This window comes from Hyperolius riggenbachi, chromosome 2, assembly GCF_040937935.1.
Source record: "Hyperolius riggenbachi isolate aHypRig1 chromosome 2, aHypRig1.pri, whole genome shotgun sequence".
Classification (NCBI taxonomy): domain Eukaryota; kingdom Metazoa; phylum Chordata; class Amphibia; order Anura; family Hyperoliidae; genus Hyperolius; species Hyperolius riggenbachi.
In genome coordinates this window covers 372,805,439-372,832,050 of record NC_090647.1, presented here as the reverse complement: position 1 = coordinate 372,832,050, position 26,612 = coordinate 372,805,439, and the positions used below count along the sequence as shown (strand labels likewise).

General features: G+C 43.8%; 2 protein-coding genes across 3 annotated transcripts in view; one reads left to right on the top strand and one right to left on the bottom strand.

The window, feature by feature from the left end:
* Nucleotides 1-26,612, top strand: part of WNT2B (Wnt family member 2B) — a 194,619-nt gene that overhangs the window by 84,917 nt on the left and 83,090 nt on the right. Inside the window, exon 1 of one of the 2 annotated variants that reach the window (XM_068269739.1) lies at nucleotides 25,468-25,645. The exons of the other annotated variant lie outside the window; for it this stretch is intronic. The gene's annotated coding sequence lies outside the window, so the exon portion shown is untranslated. Of the gene's footprint in view, nucleotides 1-25,467; nucleotides 25,646-26,612 lie in introns of those variants that run through there. 2 annotated transcript variants of the gene reach the window in all.
* ST7L (suppression of tumorigenicity 7 like) overlaps nucleotides 20,921-26,612 on the bottom strand; it is a 424,041-nt gene continuing 418,349 nt past the window's right edge. Inside the window, exon 15 of the mRNA XM_068269737.1 lies at nucleotides 20,921-20,941. Coding sequence (XP_068125838.1) covers nucleotides 20,936-20,941 — 6 coding nt within the window. The 3' untranslated portion in view covers nucleotides 20,921-20,935. The remainder of the gene's footprint in view (nucleotides 20,942-26,612) is intronic.

Genomic DNA, 26,612 nt, shown 5'->3' with positions numbered 1-26,612 from the left:
TGGAAGATGCATAGGGAAAAGCGTTGGCACTTCAGTATGGAAGGAGGGTGGCGACAGCAGATTCAAAACCCAAAGCGTGCTCTGAGGAGATGAAGGTTGGCACTGTAGTCATCGGTGTTTATTCAATATAAGTATGATGCAGCAGCATAATTAACATTCAGTGTGAGCCTGTGTGCCAAACAAAGCGTGGATGCACCTACCAGTCCTGATGGGCAGTCAGTGGGGTGGTGAGTGCAGGGCTCAAGTAGCCTGATGGCTGTTTTGCATGGATATCGCTTTTACGGAGGCACCTCCATAGAAGCGCTATCTACACAAAACGGCTGATAGGCTACTTGAGCACTGCACTCACCACCCCACTGACTGCCCACCAGGACTGGTATGTGCTTCCACGCTTTGTTTATCACACAGGCTCACTCTGTAAGTTAAAGGAATACTATAGATTCACATATTTTTTTCAATTGACACAGGAATTGTTTGGGAAGTGCTGCTAAGTACTGGTGTATACATTTTAGTAGCAACCTCTGCGTTTACTGTTCTCAAAATACTTTCGAACTTTACTGACGCCAAAACTGACGGCAGACTCAGCCACGAGGAGAGGGGAAGTTTCATTCACACTTGATCAGTTAACTCTAGGGGCTTGATTCACTATGCGGTGCTAACCTAATTAGCACGTCTAAAGTCTTTAGACGTGCTAACCAGGGTGCTAAGTAGGTTAGCACCGGATTTCTCAATCAGATCGTGAGCTAAGTACCGCGCACAAAGTTTTGCGCGCACAAAGTCCTATGCGCGCACTAAGTCCCATAGGCTTTAATGGGCATTTTGCGCGGAGTGCCCTGCGCTCTGTGCAGTGTGCGCGTAAAGTTTTACGCACATAAAGTTTTGCGCGCATAAAGTTTTGCACGCGAAAAGCTTGTTTAGACGTGCTAAGGGGGTTTTCACAGGCGTGCTAACAGTTAGCACCGCTTTGTGAATCAAGCCCTATGTGTAACTCTGTGTGTGACAGAGAAGAGAGCTTCCAACAGCTTCAGCTCCTGTGTCCCGTGTGTCTGACTGAAGTGTCTGAAGAGAGCAGAGGAAATGTAACTAATTGTCACAGCTTTTTCATACTGTTTTTGCTTTCAGAGTTTGATATGTTTGATATTTGCTTTCTGTAGTCTGATATGCAACTCTGGCTGTGCATTGAAGCAGACACCCCTTCTCCAATTGATTTGTCCCAATATAGCTAAATCCTACCCTCAATAAATTACAGCTTTTGCCTCTGATATTTAACATGAAAAGTAGGAAAATGTTTACACAGCTTCTTAGACATTATTTGTAAATTGTCATTTTAGAACACTTGGGTATTGATAGTATTCCTTTAATTATGCTGCTGCACCATACTTATTTTGAATAAACACAGATGACTGCAATGCCGACCTTCATCTCCTCTCTTTGTTGCCATCACAGCAAATGCTAAATCCACAGCTGGCTGAGCAAATTGAAAAAAAACAACAACAACAAAAAAAAAACAATGGTAAAACATTTAATTTGTACCTCTCTTCAATTCCCTTCCACCCCCCCTCCCCCCCCAAAAAAAATCCTTGTACTCAGAAAAGTGTAGTACTTATCTCTAGCAGTTATATGACATCCCCTCGAAATGACTGCCAGCCTCCTAGCATTATTAATAAATCATTAAAGGCTGTACGATAAAACAAAGAAAAATGTCGGGAAAATAACGTATTCAGTATTTTAGACTTTTTTTGGTAATTCATCAATATTTTCACAGGTGCGGTAGAAGTTCGGTAATTTACTAAAGCCCATTGACAAAAACCTGTTCAGTAACAGCAGTAGAGTGTGTATTTGTCTCTTTTCTCCATGCATTGCAATAGTAAGAGGCATCCCGACATTCCTTTAGATCAGGGGTCGCCAAACTTTTTCATTCAAGGGCCGGGTCAACATACTTCAGACTGCTGGGGGACCGGAGTATACATGAAATGATGCAGAAAACCATAACATTCAGCCTAGGTATTGTAGACAGTGCCTATTAACATGGACAGCCCTCATGTCTCCCATTTAACTAGAGCAGATGTTATGCCCCCAACACAGCATGTACAGATAGTATCCCCCCAACACAGTATGTGCAGATAGTATGCCCTTCAATACATCATGTGCAGGTAGTATGCCCTCCAACACAGCATGTGCAGCTATTATGCCACCAACACAGTGCAGATATCGTGACCTTAACACAGAAAGTCATATGTGAGCTATGGCCTGCCAAAGCCTGCTGCACAATCTCACCCATACACACACGATCTCTGTAGAAACATATGCAGTGCAACCCTCCATTTCACCTTTGCAAAGGAACCAAACCAAAACATTCCTGCACAGCACTGACCAAAATATATATGATTATGCTTACTACAAGTCATCCCCTCCACCCAGTAATCCAGAAGCTAGCAAATGACTGCTTTATGGCTTCCATGTGGAAGGATGGTGGTGCCAGAACTGCTATTCCACATGCGGGCCACCAATATTTAGGGAGGAACTCCAGTGAAAATAATATAATAAAAAAGTGCTTCATTTTTACAATAATTATGTATAAATGAATTAGTCAGTGTTTGCTCATTGTAAAATCTTTCCTCTCCCCTATTTACATTCTGACATTTATAACATGGTGACATTTTTACTGTGGGCAGGTTATGTAGCTGGTGCTAGCTGTTTTGGCTGTTAGAGACAGCTGTAAACAGCTAATTCCTGTCTGTGAACCTTGTTACATTGTAACAAACTGCCAAAAGTACCGCGGTCCCAGAGCTTCTTGTGGGAGGGGTTTCAGCACAAAATCAGTCATACAGCACCCCCTGATGGTCTGTTTGTGAAAAGCAATATATTTCTCATGTAAAAGGGGGTATCAGCTACTGATTGGGATAAAGTTCAATTCTTGGTTGGAGTTTCTCTTTAAAGATGCAGCAGACCACATCTATAAGTTATTACTTATAGATGTGGTCTGCTGCATCTTTAAATATTGGTGGCCCACATGTAGAATAGCAGTTCTGGCACCACCCTTCCACATGGAAGCCATAAAGCAGTCATTTTGAGTGTGGAGTGTGGAGGGCCATTAAAAAAAGCCTCAGGGTGCCACATTCAGCCCATGGGCCTTAGTTTGAGGACCACTGCTTTAGATGTACATGCTTGTTATACTGCCTCTGCTCACTCTGAATCTGGCTATTAGTCTTTCTTAACATTTTATTTAATTGGCACAGCTTAGAAGAACTTTCAGGAGACATTACATATGCCATGCTTAGGTGATTTCCCCACTAGCTCCTCTGCATCTACAAACAGGAACCTAAGGGGTTAAACGGCTAAACAGCCACAGGGGAAGCCTATTTTGTTCAGATCTTTCTGCCTGCTGCCTGGGGGATAGAAAAGCTGGACCCACTGGAGAAGCCTTTGCATCCAATCACAGGGACTTGCACGAGACAGAGGCTGTTCCTACTGGCTCTCTGCACGTGTCAATCATGGGGATATCCACAAGGCATTTGAAGCTGGTTTTTAACTGGTAAATATCGAGTATGTTACTGTGTTTTACCGCATGCTGTAACCTTGATGAATTGACATTTTGTGAGGATCCGCTCGGCTGCCTGCGCAGGCAGGCAGCCTTTTGACCACTGTTCAGGTCTGCATTCTGCAGGTCTCTGGAAGAGAGACCTTTTGTCAGTTTGGCAGCTTGCTGCTGAGGAATTTGCATACGTTTGTCATGCAGATTGCCTAGCCACATCCTTTGTAGGCTTGCTCTATATATACCATGTGATATCACAGATCTGGGCTGGTTATAAGGGTTAGACCTGTGTAAACACTCCTCAGCCTTGCTCATTGTTTGAAGATTAGTCTAGAGTAATTCCTGGGACTGCACTAGGCAGGTTCCCTAGTGCAGTTAGGATTGCATATCTGTTTTGTTTGTCTGTTGCGATTGTCCTGTCCCAGCGGTGGTCGACGGAAAGTCGTTCTGATCTTTGTTGTTGGAGTATAGCTGGAGCAGCGGTTGCTACCAGCTATCTCATCTGATCTGTCTTGCCAGGATCGCACTCGCCTTGCGCTAGTGCTGTGGATCCGTCTGATCTCCATCTCTCTTTCTATACTTGGATCGCACTCGCCTTGCGCTAGTGCTGTGGATCCTTCTGGTCTGCTACTCTCTTGCTGTACTTAGATCGCACTCGCCTTGCGCTAGTGCTGTGGATCCTTCTGTTCTGTCTTCCTGGATCACGCTAGCCTCTTGCGCTAGTGCTGTGGATCCTATCTCTCGCTTATTCCTGTTTTCGTGTATCTGTCTTGTCCGCTACGAACGCTTGCTGGAGGCTCGGTGAGGTAACCGTTAAGCAAGCGCTCGAGTCCTCTGTTTCATGTTTGTCTGTCGGTGGTTAGTTAGGCGTGCTTGCCTCTGTTGTGCTTAACACGCGGAGACAGCACATAAACGCGTGCACTGTTGCGAATGAGTGCGGTGTTCGCGTTTAGTTTATTTTAGTTTAGTTTAGCCATTTATTTAGGAAAGGGTTCTTTACAGTAAGAGTGATTAAGATGTGGAATGCATTGCCACAGGAAGTCGTTATGGCAAACTCTATACCTGCATTTAAAGGGGGCTTAGATGCTTTCCTTGCGTTGAAAGACATCCATGGCTACAATTACTAGGTTAATGCCTAATGATGTTGATCCAGGGATTTTATCTGATTGCTATCTGGAGTCAGGAAGGAATTTTTCCCTTTTGGGGCTAATTGGACCATGCCTTGTGGGGTTTTTTTCGCCTTCCTCTGGATCAACAGGGGTATGTGGGGGACGGGCTGGAATTGTACTTTGTACTGGTTGAACTCGATGGACGTATGTCTTTTTTTAACCAAAATAACTATGTAACTATATAGTTAGCGTTTGTTATTTTCCTTATCTCCTTATTGTATTATTTGCTGTGCCTTTGCTACTCTCGTGCTCTGCCTTGCTGTAGCCTTGTGTCACCTCTGGCAATCACCTCTCTCGCGATTGCGTTCCTACTTCATATCTGCTGTTGTGTATGCACCGTCGCGGGTTGGCGACTAGTTTGGTGCACACACATACAATCTGTCCCTGTGCTCATTCTCCTCCGCAATCGCTTCTCTTGCGATTGCGTTCTCACTTGGTTTCTACTGTTGTGTGTCCACCGTCGCAGGTTGGCGGCTAGATTGGTGGACATACATACATTCCTCATCTGTGCTTATTCGGTCTTGTGTCGCTGTTAGCAATCGCCATCTCTGGCGATTGCCTTTTCACTTTGTCTTCATGGTTGTGTGTTCATCATCGCAGGGTGGCGACTAGTTTGGTGGACACACATACCCTCTGTCGCTTTGATCTCTCTCTTTCAGGGCTATCTTGCTCTGCGTTTCTTCCCTTCGTGCAATTCCTGTCTGGCGTGTGTGGCAGGGCAGAGGGGCTGTTCCTCTGCACTCCACAGCTCCATCTGCCGACAGGAATTTCCCTCTACAGGTGCATTGCACCTTTTGCTGGGTTCCCTCAAATTACACGCTTGTGGAGGATTTCTGCAGTGTCAGCGCACGTCTTGTGCACTGACCACGGAGAGAATTCCACAATCGTTACACATTTATTGACATTTGTTGAGGTAATTTACCTCACTGCTTGGTAATTCCAGCTTTCCATGCGGTAACAGCCTTAATGAATTGACATTTTACTAAATGCTCCGTAAACTCAGCTGTTTTCAGCATTATCAAATGCAGTAATGCTTGATGAATCGCGGCCTAAGTCAGTGTTTGCCCAATGGAAAATTTTTCTTCGCCTTAAATTTACTGTATTACTGACAACATCATTACTAATGGCAAGGTGGGATATTTATTTATTGTTATAAGCAGAAACAGTGCCTGGTCTCTTAGAGACCTTTGGGGTTGGATGTTGTGCATGGCCGGATTTGTTGGCAGGCCACAAAGGCCTTGGTCTAGGGCACCAGGATGGCTAGAGCACCATTGCAGCTGGAAAATATCAGCTGTTTGTGACCCCACTCCTGGCCGCGCGCCCATCCGATGAAAAATACAGACCTCCTCTGCATTGCAAAGCTCCCCTGGCTTGCTGCACTGCCCGGGTGCTGCCTGTACACAGAGCTGCATCTTATTAGCAGTACCTCTCTCAGCACGGTGAGAGAGCGAGCGATCCCCAATGATGGCGCCACATACAGGAAGTAACATTGCTGCTGCTCACTTCTTGTATTTGATATATATGGTGCCGTCATTGGGGTTCACTCGCTTTCTCACCACTGTGAAGAGAGAGAGGTACCGCTGATGAGATGCAGTTCCCTGCTGTTAGCCACTCCCAACTTGCTCCCTGTGCTGCCCGGTCGCATGTCCAGACTCCAGAGAGAGACCTCAGATCAGCAGGTGCTGGGTCCAAAGTGATAAAGTCGACAGTGCATGGTGTCATCGATATACAGAAAATAAGTAGTGATGCCACTTCCTGTATAGCGATGTTAACGTGCACCACTTTGGGCCCTGGCACCTGCTGATCTGAGGTCTCTCTCTGGACATGCCACCTGGCAGCAAAGTGAGCGGGTTGTGGCTACCTATGCTAGAGGGGGGAAAGGGGGTTGGGGGTATTAAATCTGGCTACCTATGCTCGTGGGGGAAAGGGGTGTAAAGCTGGCTACCTATGCTAGAGGGGGAAGAGGGGTAAACCTGGCTACCTATGCTGGAAGGGGGAAGGGAGGTAAACCTGGCTACCTATGTTAGAGGGGGAAGGGGGGTAAACCTTACTTCCTATGCTAAAGGGGGGGGGAGGGGGGTAAACCTGGGTATTTATGATGGAGGGGATGGGGTATTAAACCTGGCAACCGATGCTGGGGGTGAGGGTAAACCTGGCTACCAACTAACATCATAGCCTAGGCTAAATATCACTGAGAGAGCAGGTCTACATACCAGTATACAGCAATATATACATATAGGGAGTCTTTCTGATGCTGAAATTGGGAAAATTGATGTAATATTGGGTATCCTGAATTATCCTACATTCTACTATATGTCATACTAATTGTGTACCACTCTGAAAAAATGACTGTTCTCTGCGTCACTGTTGTGATAATTAGCTTTTATTTTCCATCCTTTGTAACACTTTGAGAGACCTGGAGAGTAACTGAAATCCTTCCCATTTGAAATAATGAAAAAGTCAAAGAGATTCTGATCCTTGCTGAGTAAACAGCCCTGAACATAACTCTCCCTCTCTCTCTCTCCAAATCCAAAAAGCATTATTGGCAGGACCAAATACATTTAGCATTGTTAAAGCAAAACAAAACATTAACATGGGGGGGGGGGTTGTGGGAATAGGGGAAGGATATAGGTATACAGTCCATGTGGAGGATGTTGTTATACTGACCAGCCTTCCCCGTCCTGTTCGTCTGCTCCGGTGTCCGTCTCGCACACGTGCGTGCGTAGCCGGCATTTTGTCTGTTTGACGCATGGCATCACACCATTCGGCGTGGTGTCCACTACCTGTTTTGGATCTAGGGGGCAACGCGCTTGCGCGGGTGTACGCGGTCGTCTGTCCGCATGTATGCATGTGCAACGGATGATTGCTGACAAAAGTATGCATGCACAGTGGATTGTTGCTGACAAGAGTACGCATGCACAGGGGGTTAATGCGGATGTTAGTACGCATGCGCAGCATCATCAATTGGTGCCAAAGGCTTTATATAAGCCTGTCTGCCCTGCATGTTAGTTCACTCTGTTCGTACAGCTTGCCAGCAGTGTACCTTGTGCTCTGTCAGCTATACCATTGATTGCCTTCTTGTTGCCGACCTTAGCCTGTTCCTGTTTCCGCCTGACTGCCGCCTGCCCTGACCTATTGCCTGTTACTCGTTCCTGATTGTACTCCGCCTGCCTCGACCTTTGCCTGATTTACCGTTTAAGATTGAACTCTGCCTGCCCTGAACCCGGATTGTCTGATCACTCTTCTGCCTACTGATTCTGTACCTCGATATCTACTATCTCCACAACGCAGCGTCAACTGTTCTCTCTCGTCTCCGGTGGGGCAATCCCGAGGGTCGTGACCTGTGGCTACCAGGCAGCAAAGTAGTCCGTTGCCCACTAGGCGTAGCGGCCCATCATCCCATGCGGGGTACTCTGGTGAAAACCCGTAGCCACATAGACTCCACGCCTTGGGAGAGCCCACACCAACCACTGGTGGCAGGGTCAACAGCACCTGCTCAGAACGTTACAGAAACAGACAGCCAAGATGGACGCTACTGGAGGCCATTCCGATATCGATGCACTCTGCAAGATGGTGTCTGAACTCAGTCTTTTAGTGCAACAGATACAGAACAGCTATGTTCAACTACAGTCACAGGTTCAAGCCATACCCAGCTCAGCTGCTGCAGGTCCTGCAACCAATGTGACAGTATCTGTTCCTCCACCTGAACCTAAAGTTCCCCTTCCTGACCGGTTCGCTGGAGATCACAGCAAATTCAGAAACTTTAAAGGTGCCTGCCTTCTGTTATTCTCCCTACAACCAAGAACATATGCCAGTGAACAAGCCAAAGTAGGCACAGTCATCTCATTACTCCAAGGGTAACCTCAGGTCTGGGCACTACAGTAAGGGAACAGAACCATCCTGCCCTAACTTTTGAAGCTCTTGCTGAACTCTATGATGACCCTGCTCGCACTGCCTCAGCTATTCAAAACCTTCGGCAGGGTCGCAGGCCTGTAGAGGAGTACATCTCTGACTTTCGCCATTGGAGTGGGGACACTAAATGGAATGATGCTGCATTAAAGTTTCAGTTTCGATTGGGGCTGTCAGACCAACTCAAAGATGAACTGGCCTGGGTAGGCATTCCTACTACTTTGAAAGAACTTATACAGCTCTCCACCCAGATTGATAGACGGCTAAGAGAAAGAAGGCTAGAAAGATCTGGCAATACCCGGACTGTATGGAATCTTACTTCTTCTCCTGCACCAGCATCAAGTTCAAATCCTGCTGCATCTAGTACTCTAGAGACTCCTGAACCTATGCAGTTGGGCTTGGCCAGAATTCCACTATCTTCTGAGGAATGTCAGCATCGCTGTCAGGCAAACCTCTGCATGTACTGTGGCGCTCCAGGACACTTTTGTAATAATTGTCCAGTATGACCATCCGGTAAGCTTAACCTTGAATCCACTTCAGCTCCTGCCACTCATCAATCTTCATCTGCTCATATTCCGTTGTCTCTGTCGTTACAGGGGCCGGGAGGAACAACCAAAATTAATGCAATCATAGACTCTGGAGCATGCTCCTGCTTTAATGATGATCATCTAACTCGTCAGCTTCATCTTCCAATCCGTCAAAAGTCCAGTCCATTTCCTTTACAGTTAGCAGATGGGTCCCCTCTGGAATCAGGTCCCATCACACAAGAGACTTATCCTATTCTTGTTAGGACTCATGGAGATCATCAGGAATTTCTCACTTTTGACCTGATTCCATCACCATTATTTCCTATCATCCTAGGAATCCCATGGCTGCAATCTCACAATCCGTCAATTGATTGGAAATTAGGTGAAGTTAATTTCCAGTCTAAATACTGTCAACAGTTCTGTTTTCCTAAGATTGGACAACTCCTTTATCTTACACCCAAGTTAGAAGCCTTGCTTCCATCTCACTATAAAGAGTTCCAAGATGTCTTCGACAAGAAAGCTGCTGATACTCTGCCTCCACATAGAATATACGACTGCCCTATCGAACTGCATCCAGGGGCTGAGATTCCGTTTGGAAGGGTCTTCCCCCTCTGTGAACCCAAGTCAGTAGTTTTAAAACAATTCATCGATGAAAACATGGCAAATGGCTTCATCCGCCTTTCTACTTCTCCTGCTGGGGCCAGAATATTCTTCGTTGAGAAAAAAAACGGTTCTCTTCCACCATGTGTGGATTACTGTGAGTTAAACCGAGTCACTGTGAAAAACCGGTATCCACTACCCTTAGTTCCTGATCTGTTCCAGAAATTGCGTACCGCTAAGGTCTTCACAAAACTTGACCTTAGGGGTGCGTATAATCTCATCCGCATTCGTGATGGCGATGAATAGAAAACTGCCTTCTGATCCCGCTATGGATACTACGAGTACTTAGTAATGCTCCTGCAACTTTCCAACACTTCGTCAATGACATCTTCCATGACTTCATAGATGTATTTATGGCAGTATACCTGGACGATATCCTCATTTTCTCTCCTTCCCTGGCTGAACATCAAGTCCATGTTAAAAAGGTGCTAGCTCGTCTTCGTGTTCATAACTTATACGCAAAACTAGAGAAGTGTGAATTTGAACAAGAGAACATTCAATTCCTTGGTTTACAAATCTCTCCTGAGGGAATTAAAATGGACTCGCAGAAGGTTTCGGCCGTTCTTCACGGGCCGACGCCCACCGATAAGAAGGGTGTCCAACATTTTATTGGATTTGCAAACTTTTATAGATGATTTATTATGAACTTTTCAGCAATAGTTGCACCTATTACTCAATTGACTAAAGCACATCAAAAGTTTCAGTGGACTCCAGAAGCTCAGGCTGCTTTCGAGAGACTCAAACAACTGTTCACCACAGCTCCAGTACTTAGACATGCCGACCCTACACAACCCTTTGTCTTAGAGGTAGATTCTTCCGAAACTGCAGTAGGGGCAGTGTTGTCCCAACGTTTTGGTCCCAAGAACCTATTACATCCTATTGCTTTCTTTTCTCGAAAACTGAATCATTCTGAAAGGAACTATGACATTACAGATCAAGAATTACTAGCCATTAAAGCATCCTTTGAGGAATGGAGATACTTGCTGGAAGGGCACAACACTCAATCCTTGTCTTTACAGATCATAAAAATCGGGAGTATCTTAAAACTGCCAAAGGTTTACGACCCAGACAAGCCCGCTGGGCTCTATTCTTCTCCCGTTTTGACTTCCATGTCACCTACAGACCATGTAGTAAAAATGTCAAACCTGACGCTCTATCTCGAATGTTCCCAGAGGAGTCTTCTGTTAATCCTGCTGCAGATACCATCCTATCTTCCCAAAAAATGTTATTACTTCAACCTGATCTTCTTACCCAGATAAAACAGTCCTCAGTGTCTCTGCCAAAAGAAGTAACGATTCAATTGCAATTTCACGATGGAATGTTTTTTCAGAACGATAAAGTACTTGTGCCTGCTGATCTTCGCACATCTGTTTTGCAATTAGGTCATGATAGTTTGCTGGCTGGTCATTTCGGAGTCGCCAAGACACAAGAATTAATACAACGTAACTTCTTCTGGCCTGAACTCTGCCAAGATTGCAAGAATTATGTGTTGTCATGTAACATCTGTGCTCGATCCAAGCACTCACATCATCGACCATGGGGTTTGCTCACTACCTTACCCATACCAATCCGACCCGTGTACATGATATCAATGGACTTTGTCCCAGATCTGCCACCTTCTAACGATTTCACTACAATCTTCGTGGTCATTGACCAATTTACAAAGATGGCACACTTTGTTCCTTTAAAGGGTTTACCTAATGCTGCTACCACTGCTCAAGTTTTGTAAGACTCCATGGACTTCCTACCCATATTGTTTCTGACAGGGGGGTTCAATTTACTTCAAAATTCTGGAAAGAACTCTGTAATAGGCTCAAGATCACCTTGTCACTTTCTTCAGGCTATCACCCTCAGTCAAATGGACAGACTGAGAGAACAAACCAGGTCCTCCTCCAGAAGAAATGTTTTTTTTGTGATTTTTTCATTGACACAATTATTCAACCCCTTAAAGACTACCACTCTTAACCACTTAAGCCCGAAGGGTTGAAATTTTTTTACATCCGAGCAACTTTCACCCCCCATTCATTTGCCAATAACTTTATCATTACTCATCACAATTAATTGATCTATATCTTGTTTTTTCCACCACCAATTAGGCTTTCTGTGGGTGGTATATTTTGCTAAGAGCCACTTTACTGTAAATGCATTTTAACGGGAAGAATAAGAAAAAAATGGAAAAAATTCATTATTTCTCAGGTTTCAGCCATTATAGTTTTAAAATAATAAATGCCTCCATAATTAAAACTCACGTATTGTATTTGCCCATATGCCCCGGGTATTTCACCGTTAAAATTATGTCCCTATCACAATGTATGGCGACAATATTTTATTTGGAAATAAAGGTGCATTTTTTCCGTTTTGCGTCCATCACTGTTTAGAAGCCCATAATTTATTAAATCATATTGATATACTCCTTTGACATGAATATTTAAAAAGTTCAGACCCTTAGGTAACTATTTATGTTTTTGTTTTTTTTTATTATTGTAATTTTTTTTTTTTTTTTAATTTAAACTTGTATGTGGGTATTTTTTGGTGTGGGAGGTAAACAGGGTTTTTTTTTAATTTATTTATAGGTTTATTCTTAAAACTTTTTTTTATTAGGTGTAATTTGCTATTTGGCCACAAGATGGCCAGAATCAAAAAGTCCTGGGAGTGATTGATCTCGCTCCCAGGCAGAAGAAAGGAGACCAGAGCTCAGAAAAGCCGCAGCGTCTGAAGAGACGCTGTCGGCTTTTCTCCGGGGGGGTCCGATCAGCGAAAGGGATTTATAATCCCTTTCACTGATCGGTGGGCTAGCGGCCAGCAGCAGGGGCGCGCACGGGGGGGGGGGGGGGGGCGCGGGCGCGCGCGCGACCCGCGGGAGTGCGCGCAGCCCAACTGGACGAGAAATCTCGTCCAGTTGGGCTTAAGTGGTTAAGAACAGAGGTTCATTCAATTGCTTTTGATCAGGTATTGAAAACATCTGTGGATGTTAACGAACAGCAATCAAGCATGATAAGCACTAATTAGGCAGATTTGAAATGACTGTGATACTCAGCTCCTTCTAGACATTTACTGGTGTGTTTACTAACATGGTGAAGTCAAGAGAATGGTCCAGGAAGACAAGAGAAGAGGTGCTTTCTCTTCACAGGAAGGGCAATGGCTATAAGAAGATTGCAAAGATGTTAAACATACCAAGAGACACCATAGGAAGCATCATTCGCAAATTCAAGGCAAAGGGCACTGTTGAAACACTACCTGGTCGTGGCAGAAAGAAGATGCTGACTTCGACTGCTGTGCGTTACCTGAAGCGCAAAGTGGAGAAAAGTCCCCGTGTGACTGCTGAGGAACTGAAGTTTCAGCTCAGACAATAAGGTGCACAATGCGTAATGAAGGCCTCCATGCCAGAACTTCCAGGCACACCACCTTGCTTTCTCCAAAGAATAAGAAAAGTCGACTGCAGTATGCCAAAAGTCATCTGGACAAACCACAAACATTTTGGTATAGTGTTTTGTGGACTGATGAAACAAAATTAGAACTGTTCGGGCCCATGGATCAACGCTATGTTTGGAGGAGGAAGAACAAGGCCTATGAAGAAAAGAACACCTTTCCTACTGTGAAGCATGGCGGGGGGTCAATCATGCTTTGGGGCTTTTTTGCTTCTGCAGGTACAGGGAAGCTTTAGCGTGTGCATGGTACCATGAATTCTCTTCAGTACCAGGAGATTTTGGATGAAAATGTGATGCAGACCGTCACAAACCTGAGGCTTGGGAGACGTTGGACCTTTCCACAGGACAATGATCCCAAGCATACCTCCAAGTCCACTAGAGCATGGTTGCAAATTAAAGGCTGGAACATTTTGGAGTGGCCATTGGCACGCAGTCACCAGACTTAAATCCGATTGAGAACCTCTGGTGGGACTTAAAGAAAGCAGTTGCAGCGCGCAAGCCTAAGAATGTGACTGAACTGGAGGCTTGATACCCGTAGATCGCTGCAAGACACTTGTGTCAAGCTATGCTTCACGTTTAAAAGTTGTTATAACTGGAAAAGGATGTTGTACTAAGTACTAAGAATGAATGTCACTTGGGGGTTGAATAAAATGGATAATGTTGTGAGCACAGAAAATACATTTGTGGTTATTTCATTATAAATGTTATGTTATATTTGTCTGACTTACAAGTGCTTCTTTGATTTAATTGTAAACAAGATGACTGAAATGATCAAAATCAATGTCAAACTGGACAAAACAGTCAATTTCAGTTGGGGTTTGAATAATTTTGAACACAAGTGTATTTATTGTGGCTGGATTACCATAGTCCATTGGTTTAAATCTGGAGATTTTAACATGTTTTAACTTGTGTTTTAATCGGATTTGTTGAATAAAGCTGATTTTTCATCTTTTGCACTATATTTGTGTGGAATATTGATTGTATCTCAGATACTTACCTTGGCCTAGATTGGCTTCTTTTCTCTTGTTGATTAGTATTAATTCTTCTACAAATCAAACACCATTCTATGCCAACTATGCCTTTCATCCTACCATGTTTCCTATGTTGAAATACGATTCTCAGGTACCTGAAGTTCAACAAAGACTTTCATGTATTTTGGAAAATTACAGTTGCAGAAAAATCTTAGTCAAGCACAAGCCAGAATTAAGTCCAAAGCAGATAGAAAGAGGACTGATGCACCCAACTTTCTTAAAGGGGATCTGGTATGGCTCTCCACTACCAATCTCAAGCTAAAGTGTCCATCCAAGAAGTTGGGTCCTAAATTTATTGGACCATTCCCTGTTGAGAAACAGATCAATCCTGTGGCTTACAAGCTAAAACTTCCAGACTCTATGAAAATACACCCAGTCTTCTATGTCTCCTGTCTTAAACCAGTTGTGCCTGATCCTTTTAAAAATAGATCTATTTCTCCACCTCCTCCTATCTTGGTGGATGGTTCTGTAGAATTTGAAATAGAGAAAATATTGGACTCCAAGAAAAGTAGAAATGTACTTTATTATCTTATTAAATAGAAAGGGTTTGGTATTGAAGAACATTCATGGGAACCAACATCCAATGTTCATGCTTCCAGATGAATTAAGTTGTTCCATAAACAGCATCCTGGAGAAGCCAGCTCCAGGTGGCATCCAGAGGATGCCCCTGGGGAGGGGGCAATGTCATACTCACCAGCCTGCCCGTCCTGTTCGTCTGCTCCGGTGTCCGTCTCGCGCATGCGTGCATGCGCGCGTGGGTAGCCAGCATTTTGTCTGTTTTCCGCGTGGCATCACGCCATTTGGCATGGTGTCCACTTTCTGTTTTGGATCTAGGGGGCAATGCGCTTGCACGGGTGTACGCGGTCGTCTGTATCATATCGGTCCCCATTCATGTAGATGGGTGTTATGAGGCCTTCGCTCCAGGCCTGAGGAAAGCAACCTGCACTCAGGATTGGGTTGAAAAGTCTCGCAAGTGCCTCATGTATGCCTGGGGGGCTGTATTTGATCATCTCTGGGAGGATGCCATCGGTACCACTGGCCTTCTTGCATTTTATCAGCTTTGTTCTTTCCCTTATTTCCTGCACTGTGATTGGTGTATCCAGGGGGGTTTGAAAGTCCTTGATTGTCTCCTCCATGTCTTTCAGTTTTGTGACTATTTGTTTCTGTTCTAGGGTTTGGGCATTTTCTGGGATGTCTTTGTAGAGGTCCCTGAAGTAGTGGAGCCAGATGTGTCTCCCAGAATGAGTTGTCCTGGAGGGAGTCCTCCAGCTGTTGGAGTTTGTGGGAGATGTGGCACTGTTTTTTTCCACCTGAGGGTGTCTTTTTATTGTCTCAGTAGGTGGTCATGGGCTTCCCTTAGGTCCCAGTTGTTGGGGTCTCGGTGCTTTTGGTTAGAGACTGCCCTTAGGGCCCTTTTCCACTAGCAATCGCTAGCGTTCGCGCTAAACGCTAGCGATTGCTGAATCGCAAGTGCCGGAAACTTCCCGGCGATTGCGTTCACGATTTTGCTATGCAATGCACTGCATAGCAAAATCGTGGCAAAGATCGCTCCGCGGTGCGATCGCGTTTGAGTCAAAAACGAATCGCGGTAGTGGAAATTACCTACCGCGATTCCTATGTTAAAAAGCAAACCGTAGCGATTTCAAAATCACTAGCGGTTTGCGATTTTGCGATTCAGCATCGCAAACGCCGCTAGTGGAAAAGGGCCCTTAGAGAATTACGTAGAGCCTTGCATTCACTATCAAACCGTTTTTGGGACTGTTTATTTGTGGATCTCTTAAAGTTGGTCTGCTTGAGGCCAGAAAATACTGCCATGGTATATAAGATGTTACTGAAATCCTTCACTGCATGGCTGACACCCTGTTGGTTTGGTTCATATAGGTTGGTATGAAAGTTTGTCAGCAGTTCTTGGATTCCAGCAGCGTTGGTCGTGTTGGTGAATTTGGTGGCAGACTGTTTGGGCCATTTGAAGGATGGTGGCAGCTTGTAGAGACCTGTCTGGTGAAGCTGCTGTGTGGTTGGTTTATCGGTGGATTTCAGGTACAGCATTATTTGGTTGTGGTCTGACAGGTGTGTTTCAGGGGTGACTATGAGGGCATTGATGTTTATGGGGTCTGTGTCTGTGATGGCATAATCCACCACACTGCTGCCTACATGTGAGTTCATAATATATCTCCCAAGAGAGTCACCCCTGGTTCATCCCATTCATTATGTATAGGCCGAGGCTCCGGCAAAGGTTCAACAGAGCTTTCCCACTTTTGTTTACTGCCTTGTCATAGCTATTTCTTGCTGTTTGCATTGGTTCCTGGTAATAGCTCTCTCCTCCAAGTATGTATGAGTTTCCCTCAGAGGTCAGATAATCTTTCTCTGTGCCTGTTCTAGCGTTGAGGTCTCCACAGATGAGCACTCTGCCCTGAGACTTGAAGATTGTATACAAATGTAAGAAGACTGCAGAGTGGCGCAGCGGAAGTGTGCTGGGCCCAGAACCCAGAGGTTGATGGAAGTGGCTGGCTCCTCTTTGTAGGACCTCATAGATGTCAGGTTTGTAGTAAAGGGACTCTGTTGGGGGGATATATGCTGCACACAGGTATATGTCGAACTGAGAGGTGAGCATGGAGCTGTTTATTTTGATCCAGATGTGGTTGTCTCTGCGTTTGATTGCTTTGATGTGCTCTTTAAGCGCCTCCTTGTCCCAGATTAGTATTCCTCCTGAGTAGCGGACCTGTGTAATGTTCCTGTTTTTCTGGGCAGATATGGAAAATTCCCTGTATCCCATGGGTGCAAGAGATTTATCCTCTGCCCGGGTCCATGTCTTCAGGAGGATTTGGATATCAATGCTTTCAAAGAACTGTAGTGAGAGGTACTGTTATGGAGGCTGCCATATTTATTTCCTTTTAAAGGGAAGGTTCAGGGAGGGAGGTAAAAAAATTAATATCAAAATTTACTTACCTGGGGCTTCCTCCAGCCCGTGGCAGGCAGGAGGTGCCCTCGCCGCCGCTACGCAGGCTCCCGGTGGTCTCCGGTGGCCGACCCGACCTGGCCAGGCCGGCTGCCAGGTCGGGCTCTGCTGCGCTCCATGGCCTGGCACTTCTGCATCCCACGCAGGCGCGCTGACGTTATCGGACGTCCGCCGGGCTGTACTGCGCAGACGCAGAACTACTGCGCCTGCGCAGTACAGCCCGGCGGACGTCCGATGACGTCAGCGCGCCCGCGTGGGACGCAGAAGTGCCAGGCCTTGGAGCGCAGCAGAGCCCGACCTGGCAGCTGGCCTGGCCAGGTCGGGTCAGCCACCGGAGACCACCGGGAGCCTGCGGAGCGGCGGCAAGGGCACCTCCTGCCTGCCACGGGCTGGAGGAAGCCCCAGGTAAGTGGATTTTTATTTTTATTTTTTTACCTCCCTCCCTGAACCTTCCCTTTAAGCAATACCAGTTCCCAGAAGCACTAAGGCGAGGCGTTGGACTAAAGAAAGTCCACATGTCCGACATCACCATGAGATCGCTGGAGCGTCCAGTTCTTGCCTGTGTGAACATGAGAGAAGGATTACTGGCAGTGGTACCTTTATTGCGTCGTGTAGGTAGGTGGGTGCACTGAAGTGAACAACAGGTAGGTATATGCAGTGATGGGTATTACAATGTGCACCTGTCACACACACAGGTACCGGACAGGCACAGTGACACTGTGTGCGCTCACGTAGGTAGGTGGGTGCACTGAAGTGAACAACAGGTAGGTATATGCAGTGATGGGTATTACAATGTGCACCTGTCACACACACAGGTAGTCACTGAATGTGCTGGGCCTGGCAGTGGCACACATAGTAGGAATTACCAAGGCTGTCTATGCAACACAAGTCAAAACACACAAACTGATATTTATCAGAAACAACAAGTAGATTCCCAATTTAGAGAATATAGATATATAAAATATAACTTTTATTAGTCTGTCCTAAAAACACATTTAGTATATTTCCTATATGTACTCAATGAGGTAGGTGTATTTATATTAGTAATCAATGGATGACCTGCAGGTCCATATACTGTTTGATTCCACCTAGTCCTCAACAAAGATTGCTTAAAGTGCTATTTACAATTCCCCCCACCACAAATCCCATTTGTGGTGGGGGGAATTGTAAATAGCACTTTAAGCAATCTTTGTTGAGGACTAGGTGGAATCAAACAGTATATGGACCTGCAGGTCATCCATTGATTACTAATATAAATACACCTACCTCATTGAGTACATATAGGAAATATACTAAATGTGTTTTTAGGACAGACTAATAAAAGTTATATTTTATATATCTATATTCTCTAAATTGGGAATCTACTTGTTGTTTATGCAACACAAGTGTCTGTGGGACACACACACACACACACACACAAAAAAATAGATCACAAGAACAAGATTAGCTCTCAAAAGAGCTGTTGAGGGGTGCTTTCTTAGCAATAAGAATCAGCAAGGAGCAAGCTAAGAAGCCTACAAGAGCCTAACTAAGCTTTCCCTATAGGTCTCTGCACAGCAGCTCTCCCTTCTCTAATTACTGCAGGCACACAAGTGAGTCCAATGCCTGACGCTGCCTGCATTTTATAAGGGGGGGGGGGAGTGGCTCCAGGAGGGAGTGGAGCCTGATTGGCTACCATGTGCCTGCTGACTGTGATGTAGAGGGTCAACGTTGACCCTAATGATGCACAATGGGGGCAAATCGAACTTCCAGAAATGTTTGTGGTTCTTCGGGCCATATATGTATATATATATATATATATATATATATATATATATATATATATATATATATATATATATATATATATATATATATATATATACTAGCTGGACGCCCGGCGTTGCCCGTGTATGTATTTGGCTGGTGTTGGTTCTGCCCACTTTTCCTAACCCTAACACACAATTGCTTAATGACCAAGTAGGTGAGCCTTGCGGTCTTTGGCATCAATAGTTTGCAATGAAATAAAATTAATCTGATTGGATGTGGCTCCACCCCTTTTCTGAATTTGAACCTCAATCACCCAATGGCCAACTGTACCAGGTACAGGTGATTAACAGTGCAAGAATGGCAGCAATTAAATATTCCCCATAAAAAAATCAACAGGTGGATTTTGATTGGCTTGTATAGGCTCCACCCACTTTTCTGAATATTAATCCCAGTCACCCAGTGACCAACTGTGCAAAGTTTGAGAACCCTACCATTAACAGTGTAAGAATGGCTGCTGTTTACATTTTCCCAGTAAAATTTGTATTTGTCTCCACCCACTTATGACCCAGCATTGCCCGCTTATGTATTTGGCTGGTGTTGGCTGTGCCCACTTTTCTAACCCTAACGCACAATTAATCAATTACTCAATTACCAAGTTTGTGAGCTTTGCGGTGTTTGTCATCAATAATTTTCATTGGAATGAAACAAATCTAATTGGCTGTTTGTGGCTCCACCCCCTTTCTGAAATTGAACCCTAGTCACCCAATGATCAACTGTACCAGGTTTGAGGCTTGTGCCATTAACAGTGCAAGAATGGCAGCAATGTAAATATTCCCCTTGAAAATCAATAGGTTAATTTTGATTGGCTTTTATAGACTCCACACACTTTTCTGAATATTAATCCCAGTCACCCAGTAACCAACTGTGCAAAGTTTGAGAACCCTACCATTAACAGTGTAAGAATGGCTGCTGTTTACATTTTTTCAGTAAAATTTGTATTTGTCTCCACCCACTTATGACCCGGCGTTGCCCACTTATGTATTTGGCTGGTGTTGGCTGTGCCCACTTTTCTAACCCTAACACACAATTAATCAATTATCAAGTTTGTGATCTTTGCGGTGTTTGACATCAATAATTTGCATTGAAATGAAACAAATCTAATTGGCTGTTTGTGGCTCCACCCTCTTTCTGAAATTGAACCCTAGTCACCCAATGATCAACTGTACCCGGTTTGAGGCTTGTGCCATTAACAGTGCAAGAATGGCAGCAATGTAAATATTCCCCTTGAAAATCAATAGGTGAATTTTGATCGGCTTTCATAGACTCCACCCACCTTTCTGAATATTAATCCCAGTCACCCAACGACCAACTGTGCAAAGTTTGAGAATCCTGCCATTAACAGTGTAAGAATGGCTGCAGTTTACATTTTCCACTGAAATTTGTATTTGTATCCGCCCCCTTTTTGGTTATGGGAATAAAAAGTATCCTATACTTTATTCCAGGTAGTGTACTATGTGTGTGCCAAATTTCATTCAAATCCGTTCAGCCGTTTTTGCGTGATCGAGTAACAAACATCCAAACATCTAAACATCCAAACATCCAAACTTTCCCATTTATTATATTAATAGGAAACATACATTTGATCAGTTTTGCATTACTTTTTAATTACAGATACAAAGTAGCAGTTTGGCTACTCTGGTATTAGACAAGTATAATCCCTTCAGGTTAGCATTAGTGCATCTCTCTCATTCTTTCAAGAGTCCTACAGTGCAAATGTTATAAGAAAAGCTGAGGCTGCTGGCTGCACCATCTTCATGACACGTGGAGCTTGCAGAGACGAAGAAGTTATTCCTTCCTAGATAGCTGTAACTCCTGGCCAGGGATTTTGGACCGATATGGAAACTCCTAAATCTGTTCCAAACCTTCTTCTATGGAAATTCATCTGTACTAGTCTTCATAAATATTCATTCATGTCTGTGTTTCATTAGAATGATTTGATTAGTATTTTACAATTCTTTCACTGTGTAATTAATATTTAAACAAAAATGAGAGCTCATTGTGGGTTTTCCTATTTTTCAATGTGCATATGCTGTTATGCTATGCTTTTTCTTTTTTCCTTTGTTTAGAACTAGTGTTCATTAACCACTTCCCCTCCCCAGAGACAAGTAACTACATCCCTGCATTTCCCCATATCTTCGTGCAGGAGCATAGCTACTACTTCCCTCCCCGCTGTGCAATCCCGCGCTCGTTACAGCTGCCGATTGTTAGCCGGGAGATCAATGAATGGGAACACAGTTCCTATTCATTGATCTAAGTCCCTCTGTGAATGAATGCCACCACCAATGAGATGGCACCCTCATTCACAGAAGCCAATACTTACACATCCACGCATTGCTTCCTGTTTGCGTAGTAATACTACACATAAGGAAGTAATGCACAAGGACATCTTGTGGCCAAATAATAAATTTACATCTACAAACATTTTTTAGACTAACAGACTTTATTTTTTAATTTAAAATTAACTCCTTTCCTCCCACATTCCCCAATAGTTACCCCCAACAATTTTATATAAAAAAAATACAATTAAAAAAGAGACATAAATAGTTACCTAAGGTACTGAACTTTTTTATTATATATGTCAAGAGGGTGTATTACTGTTACTTTTTAAATTATGGGCTTGTATTAAGTGAAGGATGCAAAATTGAAAAAATCCACCTTTATTCCAAATAAAATATTGGCGCCAAACATTGTACTAGGGAAAAATTTTAAACCTTGTAATAACCAGGAATAAAAGGGCATATAAAATGTGTGGGTTTTAATTATGGTAACATTTATCATTTTATAGCTATGATGGCTGAAAACTGAGAAATAATGATTTCTTTCAATGGGTTTTTCTTATTTTTCCTGTTAAAATGCAGTTAGAATAACATAATTCTTAGCAAAAAGTACCCCCCCCCCCCCCCCCCAAAGAAAGCCTAATTGGTGGCTAAAATAAACAAGATATAGATTGTTTTGTTGTAATAAAGTTATAGGCAAGGCAGACAGTACATTTTAGTCAATTGGACATGGTGGGAAAGTGGCAGTAGATCGATGGCTCATAGCATTGCCCTATAGTTTGATTGTGTGAAGTCTGACCAATCTCTTGTCTTCTTTCAGTCTCTATACCCTAAACTTTTACCACACTCTTAACTTAAATGACAAGCCCCCACAAATAACAGGAGGTGATCAAGTAGCCAGCTCTAGACTTTTTGCCGCAAACTTGTGAGGATGCCACCCTCCACCTCCCTCCTATAATTGCCCACAGGTAGCCTGGAGGGGGTAGCAGCCAGGAAGCGGGGCAGCGGGCACAGCGGTGGGGAAAGGGGGTCAACCCCCCCTCCCTCACCTGATCCCCCCATCCGCTCGCCCCCTCCAGCTAATTGCGCAGCGGCCATCGGGCACACGTCAGGCAGTGGACGGGGGAGCAGTCACCTCTTCCTTCCACTTTCCTGCGCGTGTACCACTGCTCGTCACTTCCTGCAACGTCGCTTAACTGCGCAATTAGCTGGAGAGGGAGAGCAGACAGGGGGACCCAGGTGAGAGAGGGCGGGTTCGTTAATGCGCCTGCTGCCCCTCATCCTGGCTGATACTCCCTCCAGCTCGAGGGTCCAGGGTCAGTACAGGCAACAATCCACACAGAGGTCAATACAAAAGGAAAGGTAAAACACAGGATATATATTATATATATATATATATATATATACAGTATATATATATATATATATTATTTAGTATTTATATAGCACCGACATCTTCCGCAGCGCTGTACAGAGTATATATAGTCTTGTCACTAACTGTCCCTCGGAGGAGCTCACAATCTAGTCCCTACCATAGTCATATGTATATATTGTGTAGTGTATGTATTGTAGTGTATATATATATATATATATATATATATATATATATATATATATATATACGCAGCAGTAACCCAAAGGCAACTACTTAACGTTATTATGGGCAGTAAAAATGAGGCAGAGCAAGAATTTTATGCAGGCACACCCCCAGTCAGTGGCCGGCCACACACAAACTCACCCAATCAGATATCAGTCAGCCAGATCAGCTGACATTTCCTTTGCTGACGTCTGAGTGCATGGAACAGACGCCTGGTCACGGGAGTCCATCCTCTGTCAGACACACATGGCCTCGCTGGGAGGAGTACCGGGGTCACCGTACACAGGCGAAGACTGCCCATCCCCAGAAGTGCACAGACCCGGCCGATTCTCGGTGAAGGCAGCAGCATCGCTGGATCCTGCAGGTAAGTTCCTGACTTATACTGTAGATTTTCAATAGATTTCATGGTGAAAATTATTGAAAATCTGTTTGCTTTGTATGGGAGATTCGACTCCTCTCTGATTAGATTCAGATCAGAGAGATTGGTCTGTTTGCCATATTGTATGTCAACCTATGCTTGTATGGACAGTTTTAAAGTATATCTCTTGTTGGCTGAAATCGGACAGCATTGTTTTCTATGCAGAGATAAATAAGGTTACATAGTTCGTTTAGTTGAAATCTGCCCATCAAGTTCCTATAGGGGAAAAATAAATCAATGAATAAATATGGGACATTTTTGTCCTGCACTCTCATATATATTCCAGTTGATCGAGGGGAACAAGGCTTGGCCAAATAATGCCTAAAGAGCAAAAAGACCTTCCCAATGACAGGTGGCAGTCAGATAAAATCCGTGGAAAAACTCTGCTTGGAACAACCTAGTAGTTATAGCTGTGGATGACCTTCAGTGCAAACAAGCATCGAATCCTCCCTTAAAGTGGTATAAAACCCAGCATATCTTCTTTGCACTAAAAAATTATTTACAGCATATAATATGCTACCACATTTTTTTAAGCAGAACAGCATTCAAAGGGTTAAAACATAGGACTTACTTTTTCAGTAGAAAGTGCATAGGAACTGGCGATAACATTATCTTGTGTTTACTTAATTGTAGCAGAGAGGAATGTACACATTTCCTGACTGTGCAAAACGTCTTCTAATGTGTCCTGAACTGAAACACTGCTCAGAAATCTTTACTGGGTACATTACAATATAAATACACCAGTTATGAATAAAATGCAATGGCAGCTTTTTCTGAGCAACTAAAACTGTACTTTGGGAACTTGTAATTTATGCACAAAAGCAAGTATGATAACTGTATGGGATATAAAAAGTAGGAAAACACATTTTTATTGAACACAACCTGGCGAGGTTGGCTGCGCCAGTGGAGAAGACCGGGAGCCACCGGAGCTGCGGCGAGGGCACAGGACGGCTGCCACGGGCTGGAGGAAGCCCCAGGTAATTGGATCTTTTTTTTTAAGTTGCTTGGATCACTCCTTTAATACCGCTTTAAATGCAAATATAGCATTTGTCATAACTATGCTTGTGATGAAATATTCCACACTTTAACCATTCTTACTGTACAAAACTCTTCAAAAAAGGAGTTGGAAAAATCTTTTTTATTGCATATGCAGATCATGTCAAGCTTATTCATTGCCCTCTGATGTATGTATACATGTTAATCAAGTCACCCCTTAGCTTTTTTCCCAAACTAAATAAACCCAGTTTGTCTAAACTTTCTTGCATCCCGCCAGGGGTGTAGCAATAGGGGTTGCAGAGGTTGCAACCGCATCGGAGTCCTTGGGCCAGAGGAGCCCCGTGGGCTCTTCCCTTAACTACAGTATTAGCTCTCTATTGGTCCTGTGCTCATAATAGTCACTTCTATAGATACTTTGAATAGTGGTAATCATTAACAAGCTGTTCCCCATCCCCTTCTTGCACCTCTGACACTGTGGTTGCCATTGGCAGGTTTTGGTGCGCCGTATCAGTTGTTTAGAGTGCTGGGGGGCCCATTGTAAAACTTGCATCAGGGTCCACAGCTCCTTAGCTACGCCACTGCATCCCGCTGATTAATTTTCTTTGTACCCCTGTTAAAATGTCAATGTCCTTCCTATAGTGTGGTGCCCAAAACTGTATCCCATACTGCAGTCTCCAGGTGGCCTCACAAGGAATTTATACAGAGGGAGTAGTGTACTAGCAGCTCATTATTTTATTTCCTGTTTTTTGCTTTAACTGCTGCTTGGCATTGAATACAGTTGATGTCAACTAATATTTCCAAGTGCTTCTCCATTTCTGATGTTACCAGTTGTATGTCATTTATCTCATATGTTTCTTTACCACTGGCACTTCTATGGAGCATGACCTTACATTTATCTTCATTAAATTCCTTCTCCTATCTTTCTACACATAAGGCCATGCTGTTGAGATTCTGTTGTAAAATGTCACTATCATGGTTAGTGTTTATAATTTTCCATAATTTTCTATCATCTGCAAAGATGGCAACATTACTGTGTATTCCATCTCCAAGATCATGAATAAATAAATTGAAAAGGATTGTACCTAGTATTGACCCTTACAGGACACCACTGCTAACGGTTCCCCATTTTTTTCTAACAGTTCAATAACAGCTCCCCATTCTGAAACTGGCATGTTTATCACCCCTCTTTTCCTTCTGCCCCTTAAAGAGGAACACCAGTGAAAATAATGTAATAAAAAAGTGCTCTATCTGCAGATATCTAATAGGAGTGCAACTTGGCTTTAGGACAAAGGGGAAGTGGCCTAAGGTAGAGCATATGCTTGTCGAAAAAAGTGAGTATTGAGAGAGCGTTTAAAAGTAAAGGTTGGAGAACAACGGATGTGCTGTGGAAAGGCATTCCAGAGGAGTGGGGAAGAAAGTATACTTGAATGCGAGGAGGTAATTCTAGAGGAGGACAAAAGAAGGCCATGTGCAGATCTGAGGTTGTGATTGGGTTGGTATCTGGAAACTAATGAGGAGATGTACAGGGGAGAGAGATTATGGAGAGCTTTGTAGGTTAGGGTTAAGAGTTTGAACTGGATCCTCTGGTTAACTGGTAGCTAATGAAAAGCTTGACAGAGAGGGGTAGCAGAGGAAGAGCGAATAGAAAGATGAATTAGACGAGCAGCCAAGTTCAGTAAAGATTGTAGTGGTGCCAGTCTGTTAGTTGATAGTCCATAAAGTAGTATGTTACAGTAGTCCAGACGAGTTATTATAAGAGCATGTATTGACACATTTTAGTTGTGTCTTGAGTGAGAAAAGGTCGTATGAGAGATATGTTTTTGAGTTGGGGATGACAGGAGCTGGTTAGGGAGTGAATGTGAGGAATAAAAGAGAGAGAGGAGTCAAATATTACTCCTAAGCACCTTGCTTTGGGAACTGAAGTTATAGAAGTGTTAAAATGTATTGTTATTTCAGGCAGAGAGATGGACAGAGACAGTGGGAAAATGATTAGTTCTGTTTTACTCATATTAAGTTTTAAAAATTGAGAGGACATGAAGTAAGATATAGCAGACAGGAACACATGTGAGGGGGGAGTTAAGGTCTAGGGCTGAAAGGTACAGTTGTGTATCATCTGTATATAAGTGGTATTGAAACCCAAATTAGATGATTGAATTGCCAAGACCGTGCATGTAGATGGAAAAGAGGATGGGGCCAAGGACAGAGCCTTGAGGTACCCCCACAGACAAAGAATGAGGAAAAGTGATCTGATCTGAGTAAGAGACTATGAAGGAACTTCCAGAGAGATAGGAAGATAAC